At 32.1% G+C, this 24866-nt stretch overlaps 1 protein-coding gene across 1 annotated transcript; it reads left to right on the forward strand.

Moving 5' to 3' along the window:
• Positions 1-3241: 3241 nt before the first annotated feature.
• Positions 3242-5908, forward strand: Spx (spliceosomal protein on the X). The gene is made up of 6 exons (XM_013308775.1): positions 3242-3420; positions 3717-3800; positions 3934-4031; positions 4404-4580; positions 4843-5027; positions 5444-5908. Exons 1-6 carry the CDS (start codon positions 3387-3389, stop codon positions 5892-5894), a joined length of 1029 nt encoding a protein of 342 aa, XP_013164229.1. The 5' UTR covers positions 3242-3386; the 3' UTR covers positions 5895-5908.
• The last annotated feature ends 18958 nt before the right edge of the window (positions 5909-24866 follow it).

Consider the following 24866-nt stretch of genomic DNA (forward strand, 5'->3'; position numbering starts at 1 on the left):
AAATTTCTACACAACTTAATTTTAAATTTATGCAAGTACTTGCATATACATCAATGACTTTCAAGATATCAGCACAATATTGTAATTTTTAATGTATATTTTTGAAAATTACATTTACGGTAATAAATAGTATAGCACGGTCACAAAACAATGCCTGTAATTAAAACCAAACCTTAAAAAATTTTCAGTCACATGCTAGCTGGCAACTCGCAATTTTTAGTTATTTGCAAGTTTAAACACTCTGAACATATTCTCTTACTTACAACATAGGCAAGCAAAAAAATATTTTTTACATATACACATATGGACCCACCTACTAATTTCAGACACATCAGTTTATGGCTCTATAATTCCAGTGATCGACACACATTTTCTAAACATCACTGACCGTCTCTCAGGATGGGGAAAGCCTTGTACATTTGCACCTACAACAAACAAACAGAATGTGATTTCCTGTCAAGCATAGGAACTGATATGTAAAATGTATTAGAATTAGGGCACCATTCAATATGATTTTACCGGAAAGTAAATCACAATGGTGCTAAATAAAAACTACACCAAAATACGAAAATATTTATATGAGTCTGACGTATGGGAATAATATGAGAATTTTTATTGAATTGTAACTTACCATAAGCAGTCCATCTAAAACACAGTTGCATACAGCGTCCTTTTTCATGAAAACACATTTTAATTAAAAACAAAATGAATGAAACAACATTTAACTAAGAATACAAGAACAGAAATAGAAATACGAAAAAACGTAGCGGTTTGATGACATAAATGTCTCGATGACACAAATGATGTTTCTTCTTAGCCATGAGATGAAATGATGTACCAAGATTTAAAAGGTGGCGCCACTTTCCATAGAATTTAGCCCAATTAGAATTTATCACTGATGTGTTATTATGAACATAGCTTTTGTTAAACTTTTTAATGTAATTCCATACTCTAGTCAAAGGAGTAGATCTATTAAAAGTTTCACATAGTAATTTCCAGCTAAGCTGTCTTTCAGTCTTTAATGTAATTTTTTTAACAGCTTGTAGTCTTTTAAAATTAATGTAATTTCTTTCTGTGGGATCATTCTTAAATCCTAAATATGCATTTTTACAATTTAATACTGCCTGTTTGCATTTTGAATTCCACCGAGGTAGAGAAACTTTTACTTTATTTCGTTTAGGAGATTGCAATTTAACATTTTGATTAGAAGACTGATTGGATGGTATGGATTCAAGCATAGCTTGTTTAACTAACTTTATTAAATCAGTATAACATTGTAAAGGATTACTATAATCAAAACTATAATTTCTAATTAAGTTATCTATTAAAGTTTGATATTTTGACCAATCAACTAATTTTGTGTTAATGTTATTTGATACAGCTGTTTCTTGAAAAATTTGATTATTGACCGTAATTTTTGTCTTTACAGGAAAATGATAGCTACCTAGAGAGTCATCATCACATACTTGCCACTCACAAGACAGTGCCAGTGAAGATGAAACAAATGTTAAGTCTAATGCATTCAGCCTCCATCTATGAGATCCTACTGTAGTCATCTGACCATCATTCAAGAGTACAAGATTGTTGTCATCTATACTTGATACTTGATACGTACAATATTATAACCTTTAATTCTAAAATTTTGCCTAGGTTTAAGCCAAGTTTCACATAGAAGAGCAACATCTATATTGTTCTCGTATAAAAATTGTGTAAATTGAAAGCAATTTTTAATTAAACTCTGTGCATTCCATTGTAAAATGTTAAAATGATCCATAAAATATTAAATGTTAAATAATGAAATATCTATTTTGGTTTCATTGTATCTATGAGAACATCTTTAACAAGCTGAGAAGATATGGTGGTTTGTTCATTTGATTTATTAAGAGTTAATACTTTAATGACTGTATTTAAAATTATATTAATAATGTCATCATTTTTTAACAGTGACATAAGAGCATCTTTATGATTTTTTTTGTTCAATTCAGGGAATTCGTTTTTATTAAAATGGTCAATAAATGGGGTTTTATGTAATTTTCTTTTATTTTTTCACTGGTGGGATATATTGGTTTACTAAGAACCGCCAACCATGAAGATCGACGTGGTCCGGCAAAACATTAGAAGCAAACGTGATCGCCACGGTGCCCTTCGGCTGCAGAAAACTACGTCCTGCGTCATTCTTGCGTTTTCTCATTATTCTTTTAACACATATAATCTTTCTGTAAGTTGTTAACATTGCAAAAATTCTCGAATTGGAAAGATTATTGGGAACATTAGTTATGACGCCTGTTATTTCTGTCCCAACAGCTGGGATAGAGGCCTTCATTTGGTATTCATTGAGGAATGTAACGTTATTTAAAAAAGCATTCGCTAAAGAAGGCTTTTCGAAATGAACGCCTATTTTGTATTTGTTCATGGATTGTAAATATTTAATTCCCTTATTAAATCTCTTTATATGAGTGGATAGAGACATCATGTCCCGCGTGCTGATTGGCTTTTTTTCTTCGTGTGATTCTATAAAAACTACAAAATCAACGAGGACAGAGTCCTCAGGGTACCTCCTGCTGTAATCTGATACAAAATACGGCTTATATTTACGCTGCTCTTTCTCGGAATCTTCGTCAGTACTTGTATCTACTTCTTCCTCTTCGGTCGATTCTTCAAAAACTTCTTCCGGCAGTTTCTTCTTTTTACGTTTCCCCATGATGAGAGAACCCAGTAGTAATAAAACTTGTGAAAGTTTTGTGATTTTCAACAAAATAAAACGAAATTTAAAATTTTAATTTAAAAAAGGCACCGCATTTCAACTTTCCCGCGTTTCCTGTCAAAAAGGAAACTGACAGATTTTTTTAGGTTGGTAGCAACGTAGACTTGTTCATAATATTGCTAGCATTGAAAATGTCAATTTTTATACTCCGTTTGTGTATCTAATTAGTCAAGAGTCCCGTCTCTTATTTTATATACTCTTTGCTTCGATCCTCGATGGAAACACTTTTGCATTTTGTTAAAAGTGAAACTGAGTGAAACAAATAATTTATGGTAACACAAAAATCTATGGTGTCAAACGACAATGAAATTTTGTAAAGATTTTAACAGCGGCAAAACCGCGAAAGCGTTATAACCTTAAGAAATTAAGGTGTTATTTGAAATATTTACCCACTATATATGACTTTAATGCCGATGCAAATAAAATCAAATGCCTATGCACCATAGAGAAAAGACAGTTACTCTTTGTCACGGGACATGACGTCTGCTGTCAAATTGGCGGCGAAGACGCCAGTAATGCTATATTGTTTATTTAAACCTTAGGAATACGAATACTATTTAGGACAATTTTGGAATGTTATCTTCATACAAAATAAGTGTTCAAGTTTAGTAATTCTAAAAATATGGCAGCTGGTCCTATTGCTGAGCGGAATCAAGGTGAATGAATTTATAAATGTTATACTTAGCGTTTTTCATTTGAGGTTATATTCTGTAGTTATTGTAGTCAAGTTAGCATTATCCATAAAACAAACTATTTTATATTTACTATAATTTAAAAAAAAAACAAACTCATGGTAAGGTGGGTAAAGTAACATTAAATTTCAAACTCCATAACTCACCAAGCTGATTACTTTACTCTGCAACGCTTTGTTTCATATCTGTAAAAATTCCATAAATACAAGAACCAACTCTAAATAACTGATGTATCAACACAATTATTGTTTATCTTTCAGATGCCACAATATATGTTGGTGGTCTTGATGATAGAGTCTCGGAGAGCCTCCTTTGGGAATTGTTTGTGCAAGCAGGACCTGTTGGTAAGTACAGATTAGTATAAATTTAAATCTCAATTCTCTTCCAAGACTGATATTGATAAGTTGTTGTTTTTTCATACATAATTGAAATTATTTTTAAACTGTACAAGTAAATTGTTTACTCTTTGGCTTCCAGTGAATGTGCATATGCCCAAAGACCGTGTATCACAAACACATCAAGGATATGGATTTGTGGAATTTATGGGAGAGGAAGATGCAGATTATGCCATCAAGGTAGTACTTTATAACTAAATGCACAGACTTGAATCTTAACAATTTTTTTTTTCATTTAGAACATAAAGTTAGGAAAATAGTACAACATAAACTCGATAGTAAAATACTATACATTGAATGAAATGCCATGAACTTTATTATTTAAAAATTAACTCAAAATATACTGTATTTTTCAAGTAAAATTTGTCGCCATAAAAAGGAATACAATCCCATATAGTACTTTTCAGATATCTTGGCAGCTCTTTGTGTGAGTTGCTGTGCAGAACACAAATTTTGGGGAAAGGTACTGCACACCACTCCGATTACCATGAGCCTCCAATATATTTGAAAAGAACATGTCTTCTTTCTAGTAATATTTTTGTTACTTTTCAGGTGATGAATATGATAAAACTATATGGTAAGCCTGTAAGAGTCAATAAGGCATCAGCACATCAGAAGAACCTTGATGTCGGAGCTAATGTGTTCATCGGAAACTTGGACCCAGAAGTTGATGAGAAATTACTTTATGACACCTTCTCAGCATTTGGTGTCATATTGCAAACACCAAAGGTAATGTATATTGGGTTTATTGTATAATATTTTCATTGTATACTAGCAGTTGCCAATGACTTGGTCTGTTTGGAATTAAAAAAGGTTCTACTAATTAATATAGCTTATGTCACCCAGGGATAGTGCAGCTTCCTAGCAGTAAATAAAAATTTCGAGCCGATTCAATGCAAAGAAACCATTAGTGTAGATTTATAAGTTAACTTATATATCAGATTACATTTGAAATTTCAAAATGATGAAATTCACACTATTCTTTTCTCAGGTAATGAGAGATCCAGAAACAGGTAATTCCAAGGCATTTGCATTCATCAACTTTGCATCATTTGAAGCATCGGATGCTGCTATTGAAGCTATGAACAATCAGTATCTGTGCAACAGACCTATATCAGTGTCATATGCCTTCAAGAAAGATGTCAAAGGAGAGAGACATGGTTCTGCGGCTGAAAGGTTTGTAGATGAAGTTTTTATTTGCATTTTGCCTCCCGACAGTTCACATTGCGTATTGAGTTAATGTAAGGATATACTATAAATGAATAAGTCATTTTTTGGAGATGACAGCTTTTGCTTTGTTCAAACTTAATCTGCATGTGGAAGTTTCTGATAGTTAATTTTATGTCTATTACTAATTACAATCCTCACCACTGCCACCAACCACAACTGTCAGCGCCTAAATGGCGAAAATCATATAGGCACAAAAAACCACGGTTTATAGCCTGTCCATGTATAGGGGTGGAATGTAAGGATATCTGTAACACCAAACTATAATTTGAAATATTGCTTTAAATTTTGTATTAGGAAGTATTTAGTGATGCCATGTGCACTGATGATAATAATGTTATTAATACATATTTCTTTACTTTCAGATTGCTCGCAGCCCAAAATCCTCTATCGCATGCGGACCGTCCTCACCAGCTGTTCGCGGACGCACCGCCGACTATGATGGGACCCATCTTAATGGCTCCACCGCCGCCACCCGCGCCGAGCCCAATGCCACCTCCTGGACCTCCGATGGGCGGACGGCCGCCGCCGCCTCTGCCGCTGGCAGCACCTCCACCACCTCCTTCCACCATGCCCCCTCCAGGACCTCCACCGCCACCGGGCCCGCCACCTCCACCTCCACCCTTCCACCACTTCCCCCCGCCCTTCGGTCCCCCGGGTTTCGGCCCCCCTCCCCCGCCCGGAGCGCGTCCCCCGCCGCCCTGGAGGCCGCCTCCACCGCAGTTCCGGCCACAGTTCCCTCCGCGCGGTCCACCGCCGTTTGGCCATCCTCCATTCCCCCCGCACCACCCGCCTGAACCTAATTATAATTATTAGATGTGTTTTTAAAAATAAATATATATATTAAATATTTTTTTTTTATTTCTTTAAGGCATAAGTTTTGTTTTTTTTTAATATTTTTTTTAGCAGATCGTCAACTAATCTTATGTGAACAATTTCGTCAACAAGAATCCTCAGTAAAGAAGAACTGAAGTGATATTCAGTTTATAATTTGTAATAAGATAAAAATTAATCTGATAAAGAATCCTATTTCCTTTAGCAACATTCGAATTTATTTAAATGTTTATGACAAATAAAATTATATTATAGATATGGAAGTTCATAGGATAACGAAAATCCAATCCTTTTTTCATTTAACAATTACATAAAAAATATATAATTTTAGTATTATTGGATTAATATACTCGTTTCATTTGAGTTATAAGTTATGTAAAAGCTATGATATTCACACTTCATATCATAATTCACTTACCAATATGGGTAGAACACAAAGGGACTCCCGCGTGTTCTAAACTGTCTAACTTTGTAACTACATCAACTATCTGAAGCAATGGATTAATTTCATATAATATATTAAACGTAGAATGTTTGATATATGAAGGCATAGACAATAAATTATTTAGTTACTTTACCGATATTTAGAAAATCTGTAATGTTAATAAAGTGATATGAATGTTATTATTTGAGATGTTTAAGCCATTAGCGGCGTTAGGGTAGGACGAGGTGTTGTTGCCCTGGGCGCCTTTCAAAAGGGGGCACCTCCGGAGCCCCCTAAGATACCCCATCTTTGGAAGATTTCCCCCGGTACCAAAAAAAGGAGGCGCCAAAAAAATGTCGCCCACGGCGACGGAAATGTTAAAACCGGCCCTCGTTAGCCAATATATATTATATGATCGATATGTACTGGGGATTACTTTTGCTTTGTTCTCTAATGATTTAAAAAATATTCAACTAGTCTTAAGAAAACTAATAACCATGTATGCTTATTGCATAAATTCTTTTATCACCTACGCATACACTTTTAATTTTCGAAGCTAAAATCTTTAGATCCCCAAGGATTTTTAACCTCTTGTCCTTGTCAATTAAATTTTAGTGAGGGATACGTGGTTTTCAGTTCATTGTTCTCGATGTACGTAAGTACGCGAACCGCAACGAAGTTATCCCCCACTCGGAATGTTCCCGAACCCTTTCGCCCCAAAGGGAACGTCATCGAATTCCATTACAGAGAGACGTAGCTTTGACAGGAGCTGCCATTGAACGTAAAATTTCCACCAAAGATATTTCACTTGTGATCAGTTTATTGGAAATCCTTTGTGTGAATTTTGTAATTTTGAGATAGCAATCTTACTAATAATAATATAAATGCGAATATTTAGATGATCGGATGTTTGTTTGAAGGTATTCAGAACGGCTGAACGGATCTCGATGAAATTTGGCACAGATGTAGAACAAAGTCTGGAAGTACACATGGGCTACTAATTAAGTTTATTTCTTAACCCGCGCGTACGAAGTCGCGGGCGACAGGTAATTGTAAATATAATTTTGATCGTTCCATTAGTTAACTATTATTGAACTTTTTTCTTCGACATTAAGAATCTATAATGACGAAAAACTGAATAAAGATTTGGTGTAATTTAAAGTTTAAAAACATTGTCTCCATTTTCATTCATTAACTAGATTAAAATTTAGTAGTAGTATAAAGATTAAAAATACGTATATTTGTTTTAAACTTTCTAAGTTTGAAAATTGTCGTATAAATTATTTTAAATTCGTCTACATTGAATAAAGATAAAATAAAGGATTTTTATTGAATAAAACCCGGTTTATTGTTGGGTAAGACTGCAATCGACATTCAAATAAATAGGAAAATACCATTTTTGTGGGGACAGGAACATAAAAATATAACATATCCTTCCAAAAGACATAAAGATATGAGATGAAATTTATTCGGCAAGCATAAATAGTCAGCGATAAGGCACTTATTGGTTAAAGTTTTGTCATCTCGGATCGAGCACCGTAATCTCTGCAAACAGCGGAGGGTGTGGTCAAGAGAAAAGTTTTTATTGGCATACTACCCTATCATGTTAGTGCATATTACTATAGTATCTTTTGATATGGGGTTGCAGCATTATTTAGTTTAGTGTATTGCTATATTAAACTCTTCCAGTTTTGAATAAAATTGGAGTATTTTTATGTGATACTAGCTATTGTTCGCGACTTCGCCCGCGCAGAGTATTTTCAGACTATGTTCTACACGAGTACCAAATTTCTTTAAAATTTGTTCAGATTCCACACGAGATTCCACAGTACCGAAGATACTTTCAAACATCCATCCATCCTTCCATCCAAATATTCGCATTTATAATATTAAGAAGATTATAATATTAGTTCTTACTAAAAAAATATATTTGGTAAATTATGTAGGCGTTGCTGATAACGAAAAACCATTTTTAAAATTTCTATCTGTGCTCAAGGTCGCTTTTGTTCCGGATAATCCTCGGTATGACTATACAGATTATGATGGGACATTCGTGGGAAGGTAAATATTACACATAGGAATATTATAGGCATCATGTTGTGAATAAGACCTACATGTGGACTTGGTTTGTTTCGCCAGTGGATGGCCACGGTTAAACTGCTTTTTAGGATCGCCAAAAGATTGTTCTCTTAACACATTAAAGCACAAAAAACACACTTATTAAGTGTAAAAAACTTAACAAAAGGTCTAAAAGCTTGTTGCATTTTTTCGGCAATTACGAGCTAGAAGGAAAATTAACTGTTGCCGTAGCAAATCGCCAATTTGTTGACGATAAATGTTTAGTTGGACCAATGTTTTTTACAACCTGAAAATTTGTTAAAGCAAAAACTCGTAAATTTGAAAAGCGACCGGTCGTATATCGTTAAAAGGTAGTCGTTAGTCTTTCTGATTGATGATCATAGTTTGTTACTTCCATTGACTTGGATATAGATATCTAGACTGAGCGACATATTCAGATACTAGCTGTCGTCCGCGACCCCGTTCGCCCATAATTAAAAAAAAAAAAACTTCTTATAAAAGTATCCTATGGTTTCGTCCACATTATGTTCTCCATCTATGCCAAATTTCAGCGTAATAGTCTATCGGTTCTATAGATACGTACTAACATCAATCAATCCATTCATCTAAACATTCCAACTTTCATAATTTTAGTAAGTAGTAAGATTTCAACATCTATTTTAAAGTTAAAGTTCTTACCGTAAATTTAAAGATTTAATTAGTCACGTCAACAAAAATACGTCGAGATTGACGGTAGGCTCTTATTATTTATCTTTTATGTTTCTAACAGATGAATAGTTAAGTAAACGATTTTTTTAAAGACCAGCCTACTTAGGACTGCAAATATTTTAAATATTTATGTCCTCGTAGTCCAACTATGTGTGGTCATCCTATTACATATACATTAATTGTCTTTTGGATCAATTTTTATCAATTATCATCAATTTAAGAAGCGTCAATAGCCTAATAGTTGTGGGTACGGATTTCCGATCACAAGATCGGGGGTTCGAATCTCGCCGTTCGACTATTGTCGTAAACCATATCCTAGCACAGGTCTAGAGCTTAGTGGGAATGTAAAAGAAATATAAGTAAATTTACAAAAAAAATCTGCTAATATATTATAAAAAAAATGTAAAGAAACGTAATCAATTCAAATATACTTACACAAATGTGAGCTCATTCAACAAGTTGCCTTTTATACAAAACAGTTCTATTGTGTTCTCGTCTTTATACGAAATGTTTTTTTTTATTAAATGGACGTCGTCCTTACATTTTAATAATGCAAAATGAGTGTTATGTCTACTTTTTTTAATTCTATACATATGAATAAAATTGTAATGTCTATTTGTAACATTGCTACACACACCAAAATAACATTTTTTACAAGTTTTGTCTATCTGTTTGCTCCGTGCAATCTCTGAAATGGCTGTACCGATTTTAACGGGACTTTTATTGGAGGATAGCTGATGTAATAAGGAGTAACTTATTAAATAAAAACGATCATTACATTAAAAAAGTTTGATGTCAATTTTAAATTAATTAGTAGATAATATTTAAAGTAGAAATGAGTAACAATGTTAGTATAAGTTGATTAATTTGTTTTGTTCGTAAAAGGGATCGGTGATTTTAATTAGGGACAAAGAACCTTCCGGTGACCGCTATTCTTGATAGGCTCTTAAACTATTTCCATTTGAAAGGACTGAACGGCAATGTTCCTTGTGCTGAAAAGGTTTTAGATTGGAACATACAATAGATATTTAACAGTAAAATGCTTTTAGGCGTCATTGATTAATTGTGAATTTATTTATAGCACAAAATAGTTTAATTTAAATTAATTTTTGTATAAAATAATGTCTAAACAACAGATAAAATAATTTGTATAAATCATTGATGAATTGAAGGAACTTAGAAACTCTTTTCATTTAAAATCTCTTCAGATTTCAGGACGCACTGTCTTGCTACGCTTTTGCTACGATTAGCTACGAAATAAAAATTATTTTACGAAAATTGATTTATTAATTTAAAATATACTTTTCCGTATTTATCAGATACAAGCTGTCACCCGAGATTCCGTCCGCGTGGAATTTAAAAAAAATAATTTGTAGCCTATGTCTTCTTCCAGACTATGTTCTATATGAATGTCAAATTTCATCGAGATCCGCTCTGACGTTCCTTCCTTCAAATAAATATCCACCCCTGCATACATCTAATATTCGCATTTATAATATAATTAAGTAGTAGTGTTGATAAATATATATATTGAGAAAATTTTAAACCGCAAGAGCGCAATAAGAAGGGGGAAAGATAATTACAATCACAGCGGCCGTTCGAAGTAATGGATTTATTTGCGATAAAATCTCTGTGAGATCAGCCACCGGCATTAACTAATGACATTAAGGGAGCCGATAGCCCCTGTCCGTTACCAAACACTCGTTTTACTTTGTTTAATGGACCGGTGGAAGTAATCAGTGGCAGGAATAGTTTCGTCTTCTTTTATAAGATAAAGTTTCTTAACTGAAATATTTCTATCGTGAATTCCTTTCTTAAAATGTTGTGAGTGTGTGTGTTGTGAGTCGTGTACTTCAATATGGTAAGTTAACTATATTAAAAGGTATATTAGATTATCTTACATATGTAAAAATTTCGTGTCACGATGTGTATTCGCTATGAACTCCGAAACTACTGAACCAATTCTTATAAAATTTTGTATGCATCTGTAATTTGTTCCAACCAGTGAGATAGGGTACTTTAGGCTATCTCAATTATTGTTTTTTTTTTTCAATTCCACGCGGAATCGCGGGCGACAGCTAGTATTTATCTATATCTCAAAATAAGTAGTAGCTATTAGAATTGGAAGGTCAATTAAAATAGTTCATGATATACTCATTAACAGTTTTATTTTTTTAACCAACATTAATAGTAATATCCTTCTAGTAGTTTGGTAGTACTACCGTAGAAAGTTTTTTTCTCTACGCCTAGTTGCAAAGCAAATCTGGAGTAGTCTGGAGTAGTAGGCCTCGAAATATAATAGCATTTATTTCATAGTCATGGTAAGCCGTTAATTAACAAGCATGTTTAAAATATGTTACATAAATCTTAACTTAATTTTGTTTTTGATTGAAACCAAACGATGCTTTTAATGAGGTCGAAACACGCTCGGAAATGTCGTCATCAGACCACGCAATTAAGGCGTTACGTAAAACAATTAGCATACTTGGATTTAATGAATAATGGTTTAAACTAATTAAGGATATGTTTTTTTTATTGGAAAATCTATTAATGTAAAGCTTTCTAAATTTTTAAAACACACAAAATTATGTATTCGCGTTACTTATAACGAAAATCCAATTAAGTTTTTTGTCTGTCTGTCTGTCCGTAAATCCACGTTTGTTCTGGATTGTTTCTCAAGTTTCAAAAATGACTATGATTTGATGTGACTGTTACTTGAAGGTAGCTTATCAGGGCTGGAGTAACTTGGATAATTGTATATGTCGCGGGCAATGTAGTTAGGAAGTAATATATAAAATATGTTCAATGCCTACACGTGGGAAATTAATATCACTTATATGACGTTGCATTTACCTCTCATTATTATCTATTTGTCGCTAACAACGCAGTGCAAATAATTAAAATATTTCCATAATTTAAAACCGCAAACGTGCAATTTGAACAGGATTAATAAATAATTAATATTCAATTATTTGCTCATAATAATACAGAAACAAAAGCTTATTAGATGGGAACTTTAGATCGTGGTTTAATTTAATTATATGTAATTTATGTCATCCATAATAAGTCATATTTTAGACTTTCATGTGACATTATTATAAACTATAAAAACGGCTACTCTTCTTAAAAGTTGTAAGCAATTGAATAACACTTTAAAAAAACAATTAAGTAGTCACGTCGGCGATTTCTTTACTTTGTGGTTAGTCTAGACTACGATGCATTAGTTTTAAAAACCTTTATCTAAGCTTCCATATTATCTTCAAGAGCAATGTTAAAAATTCATCGGCGTCAAAACAAAATATTTTTTTTTGTTATATTTCCAAATAAAAATTCCAAAAGAACACAGGGTTAAGTACGCTTTGTTAAAAAATTATTTTAAAGCAATTTACATTTTCACTTTGTGTATTTTCTCTTGAAATTCTTGAGACTTTAATGTAGTCCCCTTGTCTAAATCACAGCTGTGCATGAAAGGTACTTCCCAAAAGTTATATGCTTTTACTGTTTCTAAGTAATTATGTTTAAGTGCGGCTTGCCTTAACACTTGAAGAGGTATTCAAGAGTTTAATTTTAGGGGGCGAAAATGGACTTGCATATTGTATGCTACTCACTTCGGAGACGATTTTGAAACAAATGTCATAGTGAAGAGTTGCTTATAGTGGAACGAAATCGAAATAATTCTTAACATATTTATTTCTATAAATCCATCCATCCATCAATCGATCCATCCATCTAAACATTTAATTTAGAGGTAAGACTATTAATCTCATCTAATATTAGTATTTAGTATATTAGTAATAGTAACTAGAAATTAATTATTAATAATAAGTAGTAGAATTAAGAATGTGACAATTTTATATCTGTTATTAATTTCTTATAAGTATACGCTTTTTGTAATAAAGCAGTTTGAGCATTTTATATTATAATTTATTACCAACTAAATTTTACAAGACTAAATGAAAATTCCTTTTTAAGTTAAATTCATTAAAGCATAAAACAAGACAGTGTAAAACTCATTACAAAGAAAACGAGTTTCTACTGGCCAAACATTTGCCAAATATTTGAATGTTGGACGTAGTACCTTCCAAATCATCACGTTCTAACACAACTTATTGTAGATAAGTACAGTCAAGGAATTAAATTCGCTATCCACTTAGGTTCGATTTTACAGCAAATATAGTAACTATAACAAATTTTCGATCTCATTGCATTGACGTGAAATGATGTTTCACCAAACATGGGTACGAAATATACGTCCTCAACTGTATCTTTTAGTATCTTAGATTTATTAATTTGAATTCACAAAGAATGCTCATAAAAATTTAAGTGGAAAATTATAAAAATGTCCTAGCATTTTTACAAAATGCTAGCAATGTTTTTAGGCGAAACGTTTCATTTTATATTAAAAAAGTTATCTACACGTACTGCCGTGTACACAAGTGAAATTTCACGTCGCCAAAAACTTGGTGAGCGCAAAATAATTAATCTCCATAATGTTGACAACGACAACGATTAATCATTCGCAAAGAACAGCGATATTGCACTAAAGTTAGCAGACACCATAATTTGCTTTAAACTATTCAATATAACGTTTACAGTAGATTAAAGTAGTAGATCAAAATAGACAAGTGACAAAATAAAATCCGTAGTTTTAAAATTAAACTGTGCCTTATCCAAAAATAGGCGTATTTAAAAATAGTACGTATTTAGAAGATTATAGTTTTAAAGTCTTATTCTTTTTCGTTAAAGCAATATAAGAATTACATTAAGTATCACAGGTTTATAGCTACCCTAGAAATGCGATATATTTTGCTGGTATTTGTATCGTCAAAATATTAGTCGAGATGTTTCTTAAATGCCATTAACATAAGTATTTGTTTCGAATAATAAAAACAGCATTTTTGTTCTTGGTATTTGTAGTTATTTTAATTTATTTACATATTAAAACATTGTTATTTTCCTAACTCTACAGCAAATGTTTAAAACAGACTGTGTTAGAAAGTTTAGTAAATTCACTTTAGTAGTATAATGACGTCATTTTAGTGAATCACGCCAAACAATCGTTGTAATGAGGTCGCAACGAGCTCTCGGCACTGTCGGCCGCAGCGGCTGCAATTACCAGCTGTTTTGTCTACATAATTGTTCAGCACGGATTAATGAATTTTGTTCCAACACTCTATCTAAACTGAAAAACAAATTTGTAAATTTAGAACCAAGTTAATTTTATTTTATAATACCAAACTGTAAAAGTTAAAGAATAAAGTCATAAAGTATATATGTATAAAAATATATATTAAAAGATACACCCGAGGCGTCAGCGTCTACGTATGTAAACTACTGTTTGGTGCTACGAATAGCTACGCCGTAGACGTTCATGTTAAGAAATCGAGAGAAGTATGGCGCAGTAATCGTTGTCTACTCCGGTTTGTCATAATCTTTATTATGCTTTTATACCAAAAAGCTCATATCTATTATCCAAAGCAGGAGTGATTCTAAACTCTATATTTTATAATGTTTATTAAATCGTAGTTAATTGTTTGATGAAATTGATGCAAAATTTCAATTATTAGCGCATTAGTAATGCTTACCTCGACCCTGCGCGACCATTATCTATTCATGACTCGTTCAAATGTAATTGGGGTACGATCCGGCACTTCTACGACTTTAAAAGTATTCTGCATACGTCATTGACCGTAGTATTTTGATGTAAAAAGAATTTATCGTAATATAATAATTTGGTAAGATTCATTACTTTTATTTTTAATAAATAAGATCATAGCAAACTCCGTATTTACTGTCTTGTCAGTATCTAACATCGGGTAATTCCTTAGTATATTTTCCTTTATACTTGAATTTATATAGTTACGTTCATCTTAAATGTAATAATCGTGATAAAATATATTATTTTTCAGGAAACCACCCTTTGAACAAGCATGTTTTCATTGTTGAATGTTTGAAACTTTCAACGCTTATAAAATAAAAGAAGAGAAGTTGCTGTCTGAAGTTTAAACGTCATGTTACAATTTTCCGTAACGAAAACATTCGATATTTCCTAGAAATTTCTATCTTTCAAAATTGAAAAGTGCATTTACGAACGTGAAACGTAAATGAAATGTGCATTTATCAATATAAAAAAATAAGATTTAAAAATAAAATTAGTGTAGTAAAATTTAACTAATTAAGTTCACAATACGTAGTCCTTTGTAGAATCGTAGGAACGTACTCATCCCTCATAATTAAATAAACATTGGCTTTAAAATTCCGTTACTGAATCTACTTTAGTTACGTTTGTCTAATCGAAAGGGATCTATATCTAAACAAGGATAATTATGAGATCGAGTGGGGTTCGAGTTGAATAGTGGGCGAGAGCGCAGAGCAAAGAGTCGTACATCACGCTCCGGATGAGTAGTGGCTCGTAATTAAACGTTAGACGAGTGACACACGGACGATTAGGATGACAAACAATATTAATAAAAATAATTATACTTTTATATGCTGTGAAACACTTTGAAAATAGACAAAGTGTAACAGTATATTAATCTCATGATGATGATGCCGAAATTGTACTTCACATTTTTATATGATTTTACTCATCATCTAGTTATATTACACACGTTACTGTCTATGAAACCATAATTATGACTACCTAATAAGACATTAGTCCTACTGATGTGGCCTTATATTGCAATACTATAGTAAAGAGGTTACTAATAATAAGAGAAATGATGTAACACTATTCTTTATTTATGTAATTAACAATTTTAATGTTTTTTTTTCCTACAACTTTTTTCTTTGATCGACAGATCTATGGTCTGTGTGTCACGTGTGATATTTGAGTGAGAATTCTTCGACAGACAATTGGATTGAAATGTTGAGTTCAAATTTTGTAAGAGGTATCGCCTGCGGTGACATGTGTCGTGGACGCGTGTGAAACTTGCTACACGGAGTTTTGATGGACATTTATGAAATCAACCTTCTTATATACCATAAAAGGTTTTCTTTTTAATCATAAGTAAAAGTATATATAGAGATCTTTATCCCTCTACAGTACACAAATGTGGATGGTTACAGAGGTAGAAGAAGACCAATGAAAATATGGATGGATTATGTCTAAGAGGATATGCGTAAAATGCATGATTCTGATATGACGGCTGATAGAGATGTATGGAGGAGTAGTACATACTGCGCCGACCCTCCGTAGGAATAAGGGCAGGTTGATGATAAGTACATATGTGTGCAATTCATATAGAGATATAGTATAATTAATTCAAACTTATATTCTTAATCGCTATTATTACTTTTAACTTAAGTCATCAGATTGTTTAGATTACTTACTCTCACATTTGTACAGTGGAAATAAATTAACTAATTCTAACCTTAACGAACACTATTTAGAAATAACAATGGCGAATCACAATCTTAATGGCCTTAGAGATTTAATTATCGAAGTTAAGAGTTCAAATAAATTTCTCGCTTCATTGAATCCGTTCATTGATTACCTTTTCTTATCTTTATTTCGATTAAAGAAAAGAGTTACTTGTTATTTAATGTTTAAATTTTAGCTACTATACGATGGATTTTATAGAACACGATAGAAAATAGAAGATATATCATTTTTCTTGAGCAAAAATCTCCTTTTCTTTGTCATTTAAAGGTAGGTAACATACAGAGGCAGCAGGCCTTTAAACGTTGGTCTAATACAACGTTATAATACCATCTTGCTAATATTACAGATGCAAATGATTGGATGGATGGATGTTTGAAGATATCTCCAGAAAGGCTGCATGGATCTTGCTGAAATTTGACATAGATGTACAACATATTCAGGAAAAACTTAATTAAGTTTACTAATTAAATCTTTTTTTTCAATGCCGCGCGAATGGAGTCGCGGGCGATAGCTAGTAAAGTTTATAATTCTTTAAGGACTATTTTATAAATAGTCAAATCATCATTTTTAAAAAGAAGCGACTCAAAAGGAAAAATTCGGAAAAATATCGCAATGCGCGGAATGTCAATAAAGGAAGAAATAAATACGAGCGTACTTCGTTTTTGTGCGACGTCCGAAAATGTACAGAATATTGATGCGGTTATTCTTTGTTATACAAAATACTTTGTTGGTCTCCAATTTTGATTGAAAGTTTGATAAATAAAAAAGTGCTTTGGATAGGTTTAAAATAAGGTGTATGTTCATTGCATTATTTTAAATCTTTCTAATATTAAAAAAGCGAATGTTTAGATGTGAGATTTGTTATAATACAAGGTATCACCAGAACGGTTGGATGATTCTCTCTGAAATTTGATATAAATGTAGAACATAGTCTGGAAGAACACATAGGCTACTTATTAAGTAATTTTAATTCCGCGCGGACGAAAGCGCGGGCATCATCTAGTAGTATACTAATTCTATAAAGCACCTAAGGTGTATTGGTTGTACTTAGAAATCTTTTTTTCGATTTAAAAGATAATCTTACTGTCGGAAAAACGATCGTGATATATCCTAAATATTTTGTTTGTTGTAAAATCAATGGCCAGTAGTAAAGATTAATAAAAAAAACATTCTACAATACATTTTCAATATTTTTATTTCGATATATTCATTTAATAATAAATCCATTCACCTACGCTACAATGCTAAAATATTTTGTTTCGTATAGAGCACTCTACTTTATTGCAAACCACTGTTATACTCTTGGTCAAGTATTTTATTAAATTAATTTTATTAAAAGCGAATGAGTAAAAATATTTACGTTAGTAAATTTAATATAATTTCGTTAGCAAACATTTAATAAATTAGCATACTCAAAAATTATTATTTTTTTAAATAGAACATAAACATTTTAAAAATATAAACTGCAGTAATTCCATCGTCAAAATAAAGTACAAAAACTTTTTACTTGGTACCTCTGTTTTTGCAAACACAAAGCGACAAAGACAATGATTTTTTTTTCGTACGAGTTCATGGAAAGAATAGAGAAGAAAAAATAATAATATCTTTCATGTAATAATAATTTCATATCTATATATATAAAAGAAAGTCGTGTTAGTTACACTATTTATAACTCAAGAACGGGTTTACCGATATGGCTGAAAATTGGTGAGGAGTTAGCTTAAAGCAACAGACATAGGATGATATTTATTCATTTTTAATTTTCGAATGTATGCCTTGAAGAGCTGCTTTTTATTTAACTTCTTGATATTATAAAAGCAAATGTTTAGATGGATGTGATGTGGATGGATGGATGGGTGTTTGAAGATTTCTCTAGAAAGGCTGAACGGATCTCGATTAAATTTGGCATACGTATAGAACATAGTCTGAAAAAACATAGGCTACACTAATTTAGTCGCGGGTGACAGCTAGTTTCATATAAAAAGACAAAAAAATATATTGCTAAGATAATTAATTTTAAAGTTTTCTTTACTTCAAACAATCACCAAGATAAAGGCCTTCAGTTAAATTTATAGCGCTTGAACAATGCCCCTTAATCTATTTCCCACGTGGCTCGTGCGATTTAATTCAGTAAATACACACGTGAAATCCCAAATGAAGCAAACAATGACTCAAGTGCCTTTTAAACTGAAATAAGCTCCCTCTTCCGGATAAATTGTAGAACGCTGGGGATTCTGAAGATTAAACACACGTACCACACAGAGTTTGGTCACTAAGGGTTCAATATGGGACTGTTTATTCATTACTTTAGCAGTTCTACCGTACTCACATTTGTGATTGGTTAAAAGAGGCCTTTAGCGTAGATTTAGCTCAGAATTAGTGTTATTAATTTAAAATTTAGAGCATGGTGTTGGCATATGGTTTTAATGATCAATATTGAAGTCAGAATTATAATGTTAGTCTTTTTTTGAAAAGGACATTTTTATACTATTTAATTAGTTTTTTTAAAAGAGAAAAGTGCGTACAAATATATACAAAAAGCAGTTTTAAAATTTGAACTTAAGTTATATTTTTAAAACAAAAAATTCAGAACGAATTTCACAGCGCATATAAAATAAGATTCAAAGTCCACGTGTGACTTTTTTAATTTAATTCATAGAGATCGTAAATATTAAATTTAAAACGTGCAGCGCAAAAGCCTTTGTTATTTAAATTCAAAAATAATCCACTCATTTACGACATCGGGGTCGGCTTAACACATTTATAAATAATTCAGTTGACATTTAAATGTAATACTTAATTGTAATTACGTTTGTAAAACAGTTTATAAGTGGCACTTAAAAATAAGTTCGACTAACCGTGTGTTTCTGAGTCCAAAATCTCCGTCTAAACATATACCTGTTGTCAAAGATTATTGAAGGGATGATGATATATTTTATACAGAGATTTTGGTCTTAGAAACTCACGGTAACTGAGCAATACAGTCAACGTAGAATAGCAAACATTTTACGGACTTCAATATCAGTTTTTAAAGAAAAATCAAATTTATAATCTTACTAATATTATAAATGGGAATGTTTGAATGGATGGATGGATGTTTGTTTAAAGGTATCTCCAGAACGGCTGAACGGATCTCGATGAGATTTCACCTGGATGTAGATTGTAGTCTGGAAGAATACACAAGCTACTCATTATTTTTTTTATATCGCACGGACGGCGTCGTGGTCTACAGCTAGTTAATTGATACTTTTCACATCTTATTCGTTAGTGATTATTAGGTTTTCTTTTTTATGTTTATTTTGTTTTAAATACACTCTGCATTATATTTTACATTGCGATTTTTTTTTATTTTAGAATTGTAATAATGTAAATTAAGCTGTCGAATGCAAAATCCTCGCAATGCATATTTAAAAGGGATTTGCATTATGCGCTCAATTTCGGCACATTTATCCGCGGCTATTGTTCAGAAATGCGCAACTATTTTATCATTTTCAAATATACATAATCTAGTTTAAAAAGAAAATAAAGTTTGTTTTTTATAAACACAAAAGTAAAATACTTTTAATATGTTTTATAAGAATAGAAAGCTCTTTTGTCGTCGAGTTATCTAAACTACTTATGTAATTATAAAAACAAATTTACTGTACCAGCTATCGTCCACAACTCTATCGGCGCGGAATTAAAAAAAAACTTAATAACCAGCCTATGTGTTTTCCATGCTATGTTCTACATCTATGCCAAATTTCAGCGAGATCCATACAGTTGTTCTGAAGATACAGTCAAACATACATCCAAACATTTGCATTTATAATATTATCAAGATAGTAAGAAGTAAGATAATTTTGTTTCGCAAATATCCAAGTGTATATGTTGTAGGTATAACTTTTCACGTGCAAGGAAACAAAGAGAGTGGTTCTGTCCTAAAACCGTTAGCTCTTAAGTCGTAATTCACTGTAATACATTGACCTCTTTCGGCTTTCTAACATTCTTCCTAATACAAGTAAAATATAAGTATAAAACAATATGAAACAAACAAAAGAAGTTTAAAGATAAGCATAATCTGTATCCAAGTAAATTCGTATACAAAACTACAGAAACAAAACAACTCAAAGTAGTAGTTTAATTTCATAAAATACTGACGTAAATAGTAATAACATTTTTCAAACAAATTTACCTAAAGCCTTATATAAACCAGTACATATAAAACTAAGTGAGTCGGTGGCTCAGTGGTTAGCCATTTGACTTGCAATTTGCAAAGTCCTGGGATCGAATCCCGCCATGTACCAATGTGTTTTTCGATTTATATTTATGTGTACATTTATCCGACGTTCTTACAGTAAAGGAAAACATCATGATGCAACCTGTACATGTCTGAGAAGAGATTCAGAGAGATGTGTGAAGTCGAATTCAGTAAGTTACTTTAACCAGTTATAATTATTGAAAATAGTAATTATAATGAACCAAAAACAACTACTAAAACACAATTTCATTCATTATAAGAAACCCTATTGAGATATAAACCTCTCCATCAGTTCTTGATAAGGAAACGAAACGTTAAAGTCAATAGCTCTGATTATCCATAAAGATTGGGCTATACAGGTAAGTGAATAGACGACCGCAGGGACTTTGGAACTAAATACAAGTACACCTTTAGCTTGGTGACTTGCAAATAACTTTTGTAGTTAAATCAGAGATAAACTACCGACTCTGTTTAATTATTTTATATATTTTTTATCTATCCAAATGTCAATAAGCTAGCGAATTTTTTTATTAAATAAAAAAATAGATAAACAAATGCTGGTTTCAATTGGTATATTATGAAAGGCACCAGACATAGGTACTACTAATTATTACAGTCGATTCTCACTATTACTATAAAAACAAAAGAAAATATATTCTTATATGGGTTTTACTTTAGTGGAAATTAATAGTAATGTGATTCATTTGGTATTATCTATTGAAACCCATATAATACATTTATGGTATAACATAATCCGATTACGTAGAGATCATTTGGTATTGGGTTAATATGAAAAGGCTGTTTCTGCTTTAATCATAATTGGTTTTATCAAGTTAATACAAATCTCTGGGAAATTAGAGGACGTACTAATATTTATTATTTACTCTGTCCAAGTAAACGAAACGAAATGAGAATATCGGTAAATAAGGAAAACATATATGACAAAAATATTAAATCCAATGTTTTTTTTCAAATGTAATAAATATACATAAAAAGGAAAAGATGATCAATTAGTCTTTATTTTTTACTAGCTGTCGCCTGCGACTTCGTCCGCGTTGATATATAAAAATAATAATTAGCGTAGCCAGCCCAGCCCCCATCCATCCATCCACATCACATCCATCTAAACATTCGCATTTATTATATTAGTAAGTTAAACAGAAAGCAACTCTTCAATTCGAAAAAAAATAATAAATAGTATCCTATGTCCGTCTCTTAGCTCTAAGCTACCTTACCAATTTTCAGGCATATCGGTAAAGCCGTTCTTGAGTTATAAATAGTGTAACTAACACGACTTTCTTCTGTATATATATATAGAAGATATTGTAATACATGACTGGATGTATATAAAGTCCTTTCTAACATTAAACATTATCAAGCCCGCAGAATTTTGTGTATCCCTTTATCTTAGTTTGATAATGTATTTCTACAAACTGTCAACTGTTATACGACATACATAAAGTAATATACATAAAACATCGTTCAAACTTTTACCTTATAAAAGCGAGGAGATAAATTTTGTAACATCTCACGCTTGTTCGTTGCTAATATTTTAGCGAGGCTTCTTTACGCCTGTCAGTTGCTTGTCATTTTCTTATACCGTATAATGTAACCTATTCATGAATAAATTGAAAGGAAGTGGCGTATTAGTACGATGAACTCCGTAATTATACTGATATTTAATTTAACTTTAATTAATCAAAATATTATGCCAAAAAAAAGTTAGGTTGCATTACATCTGCGTTTTAATAAAACTCGAATTGTAATGGAACCTTTTGCCTTGTTGTTTCCTCTCTCATATATCTTCGCTCTCGTTAAGTTTTTTTTATATCATAAGGTGGCATACAAGCGAGCGGCCACCTGAAATCGCTGAAATAGCGAAGTGACTGTTGTGTTGTGAACTAAAATAACAAGAAGGACGATAATAGGGCTGCTTTATTTTAATATCCGCTATAACTAACGCGTCTCGGAGGCCTTATTTAGTCCTCTATCTCTTCCCACCGTTTTCCTTATAAGGAAACGATGGGAAGGGAAAATATTTTCTCTCTGTGCATCCTTTCCTCCGTCGATTAAAGGTAGGCAACGCATATGCAATTGCGTATGTCTATGGGCAGCGGTCACCTCTCTATTTCAGCGATTTCAGGTGGCCGTTCGCTCGTTTACCACCTTAATGTAAAAAAAGATGAACGATTTAAATACGAAAATAAAAGTGCATAGCTATATCAAGCTGTAGTTAAAAATAGACTTATATTAATGATGAATAGCTACTAAATAAAATAAGTACTGTTCGCTTGATTACTGTATGTTTTTATTTTGAAGTGTAGAAATATAAATGTCGTTGAGATTGCAGTTCACGTTACGACGCCGACACTCCGACACTCCGGGAGTAATACAATTATACTGTAATACAGAAAGTTAACAAGCTCATTTCGTCGCGTTCCAGTTTTGTCGAGCAATGTTAACGTCGTGTAGCCTTCGTTATAAAAGCATCATTAATTCTATACAACGATGTATTTTGTTACAAATATATTTTCTAATAAAAACACTTATGTCATTTTCACTGCTTGTAAGTGTGAGTACCTTATGTACACGTAAGTGCTGTTGTGCCTTAGTGTAGATTTATGTTACTAGATATACAGTAACAGAGTCTTTTAGCGATTAATCAAAGATCCTGAGTGTGGCAATTACAATTTAATGTGTAAAATTTGATGATTATTCCGTAACTTGTTGATTAAAGTATTGAAATATTGTGCCATTAAACTAACATTGTAATATTTATAGTTTTTAACGATAATAGTTTTTTTTTTCAACTTTGATTAGTCTTATTAGTATAGATCGCCACGTTCTTTGCTATCGAGAAATAAGGAAATCATTTATTACCATTTACAGTTCCTTTCTTAGGTCAAATTATACCACTAAATCTTATCAAGTTCAGACCATTGTATTGACTGAATAGGCCTCGTTAATATCCCATTATATCCCGTCTTATTATCCATCTATCCCCTTTGGGTATAAGCTTTATCACAATAGGCTATTTATTGATCAAAAGGTATTAGTAAGCAATTAGAGTATTGATTTAATTATTGTTAACTAACTGTTGTTCCTGATTTTAAGTGAAATAATTACGAACATTTTAACAGTGGTAGAGCCCGCTTTAACATCTTCGCACGAATTGTCCCGGCTCGCCCGGTGAAATACCACGACCACACAGAAGACAGGCGTCAAGTTTAAGCAATTCCGCGTTTCATCTGATGAGTGTGCGTCCGGAGGCCTAATTTAGTCCTCTTTCCCTTCCTACCTTTTTCTTATAAGGAAAGGATGGGATGTGGAAGTGGACTGCATCCTCTACTCTGTCGATTAAAGGTAGGCAACGCATACGCCATTGCGTATGTCTATGGTTCACTTCGCTATTTCAGCGATTTCAGGTGGCCGCTCGCTCGTTTGCTTCGCTCGCACCTTATGATATAAAAAAACATACTTAAATAATTACAGCGTGGGTTTCTAAGACCAATAACTCTATATAAAACATATTTTTATCTCTATTTTGTCAAAGATAACAGGGATGACGATATGTTTTATATAGAGATATTGGTTTCAGAAGTCCACTGTAAAAGAGAGAAGAATTCAAAGTAATGTTTAGAAAAAGATAAAACATGGAACATATAGTCTGGAAGAACACATAGGCTATCTTTATCTTTCACTTTATCTTTGAGTAAAATAATACTGAGATTCATCAGTATTTTTATATTAAAGAATATGAAATACAAGTATTATGTATTTTATAATTCATACAACACAAACTTATCCGGACTTTGATGAAGAGAAATCCAATTTCCTTTGCTTGACATATGAAAAGTCCGAGGATTTTTTTTTCTTTTTCAGTGAAATATTATTAAACGGCGGAAACTGTGTAATTTAAGTCGTACATTATTACTGAAATACTGTTAATATTGTTACTTTGTACTCTTTGTTAATTTAGATAAGGTTATGGATATAGGTAGATGGCGCTATATTCAACGGTTCCCATTGTCAAAACATAAAAGGACAAAACCATATTTCCATCTTTTTTATCGTCTTTTAAAATATAGACACACGTGTTTCGGCACCGGTAACCGATAG

The sequence above is a fragment of the Papilio xuthus genome, unplaced genomic scaffold (assembly GCF_000836235.2).
Source record: "Papilio xuthus unplaced genomic scaffold, Pxut_1.1 DF827789.1, whole genome shotgun sequence".
Classification (NCBI taxonomy): Eukaryota; Metazoa; Arthropoda; class Insecta; order Lepidoptera; family Papilionidae; genus Papilio; species Papilio xuthus.

What these genes read in the sequence shown, in the direction of transcription:
- Spx (XM_013308775.1), top strand. Translation starts at nt 3,387, where the DNA reads ATGGCAGCTGGTCCTATTGCTGAGCGGAATCAAG. An exon ending in TGTGCAAGCAGGACCTGTTG is followed by an intron (nt 3,801 to 3,933) that starts GTAAGTACAGAT and finishes TTTGGCTTCCAG; the next exon opens with TGAATGTGCATATGCCCAAA. An exon ending in TCATATTGCAAACACCAAAG is followed by an intron (nt 4,581 to 4,842) that starts GTAATGTATATT and finishes TTCTTTTCTCAG; the next exon opens with GTAATGAGAGATCCAGAAAC.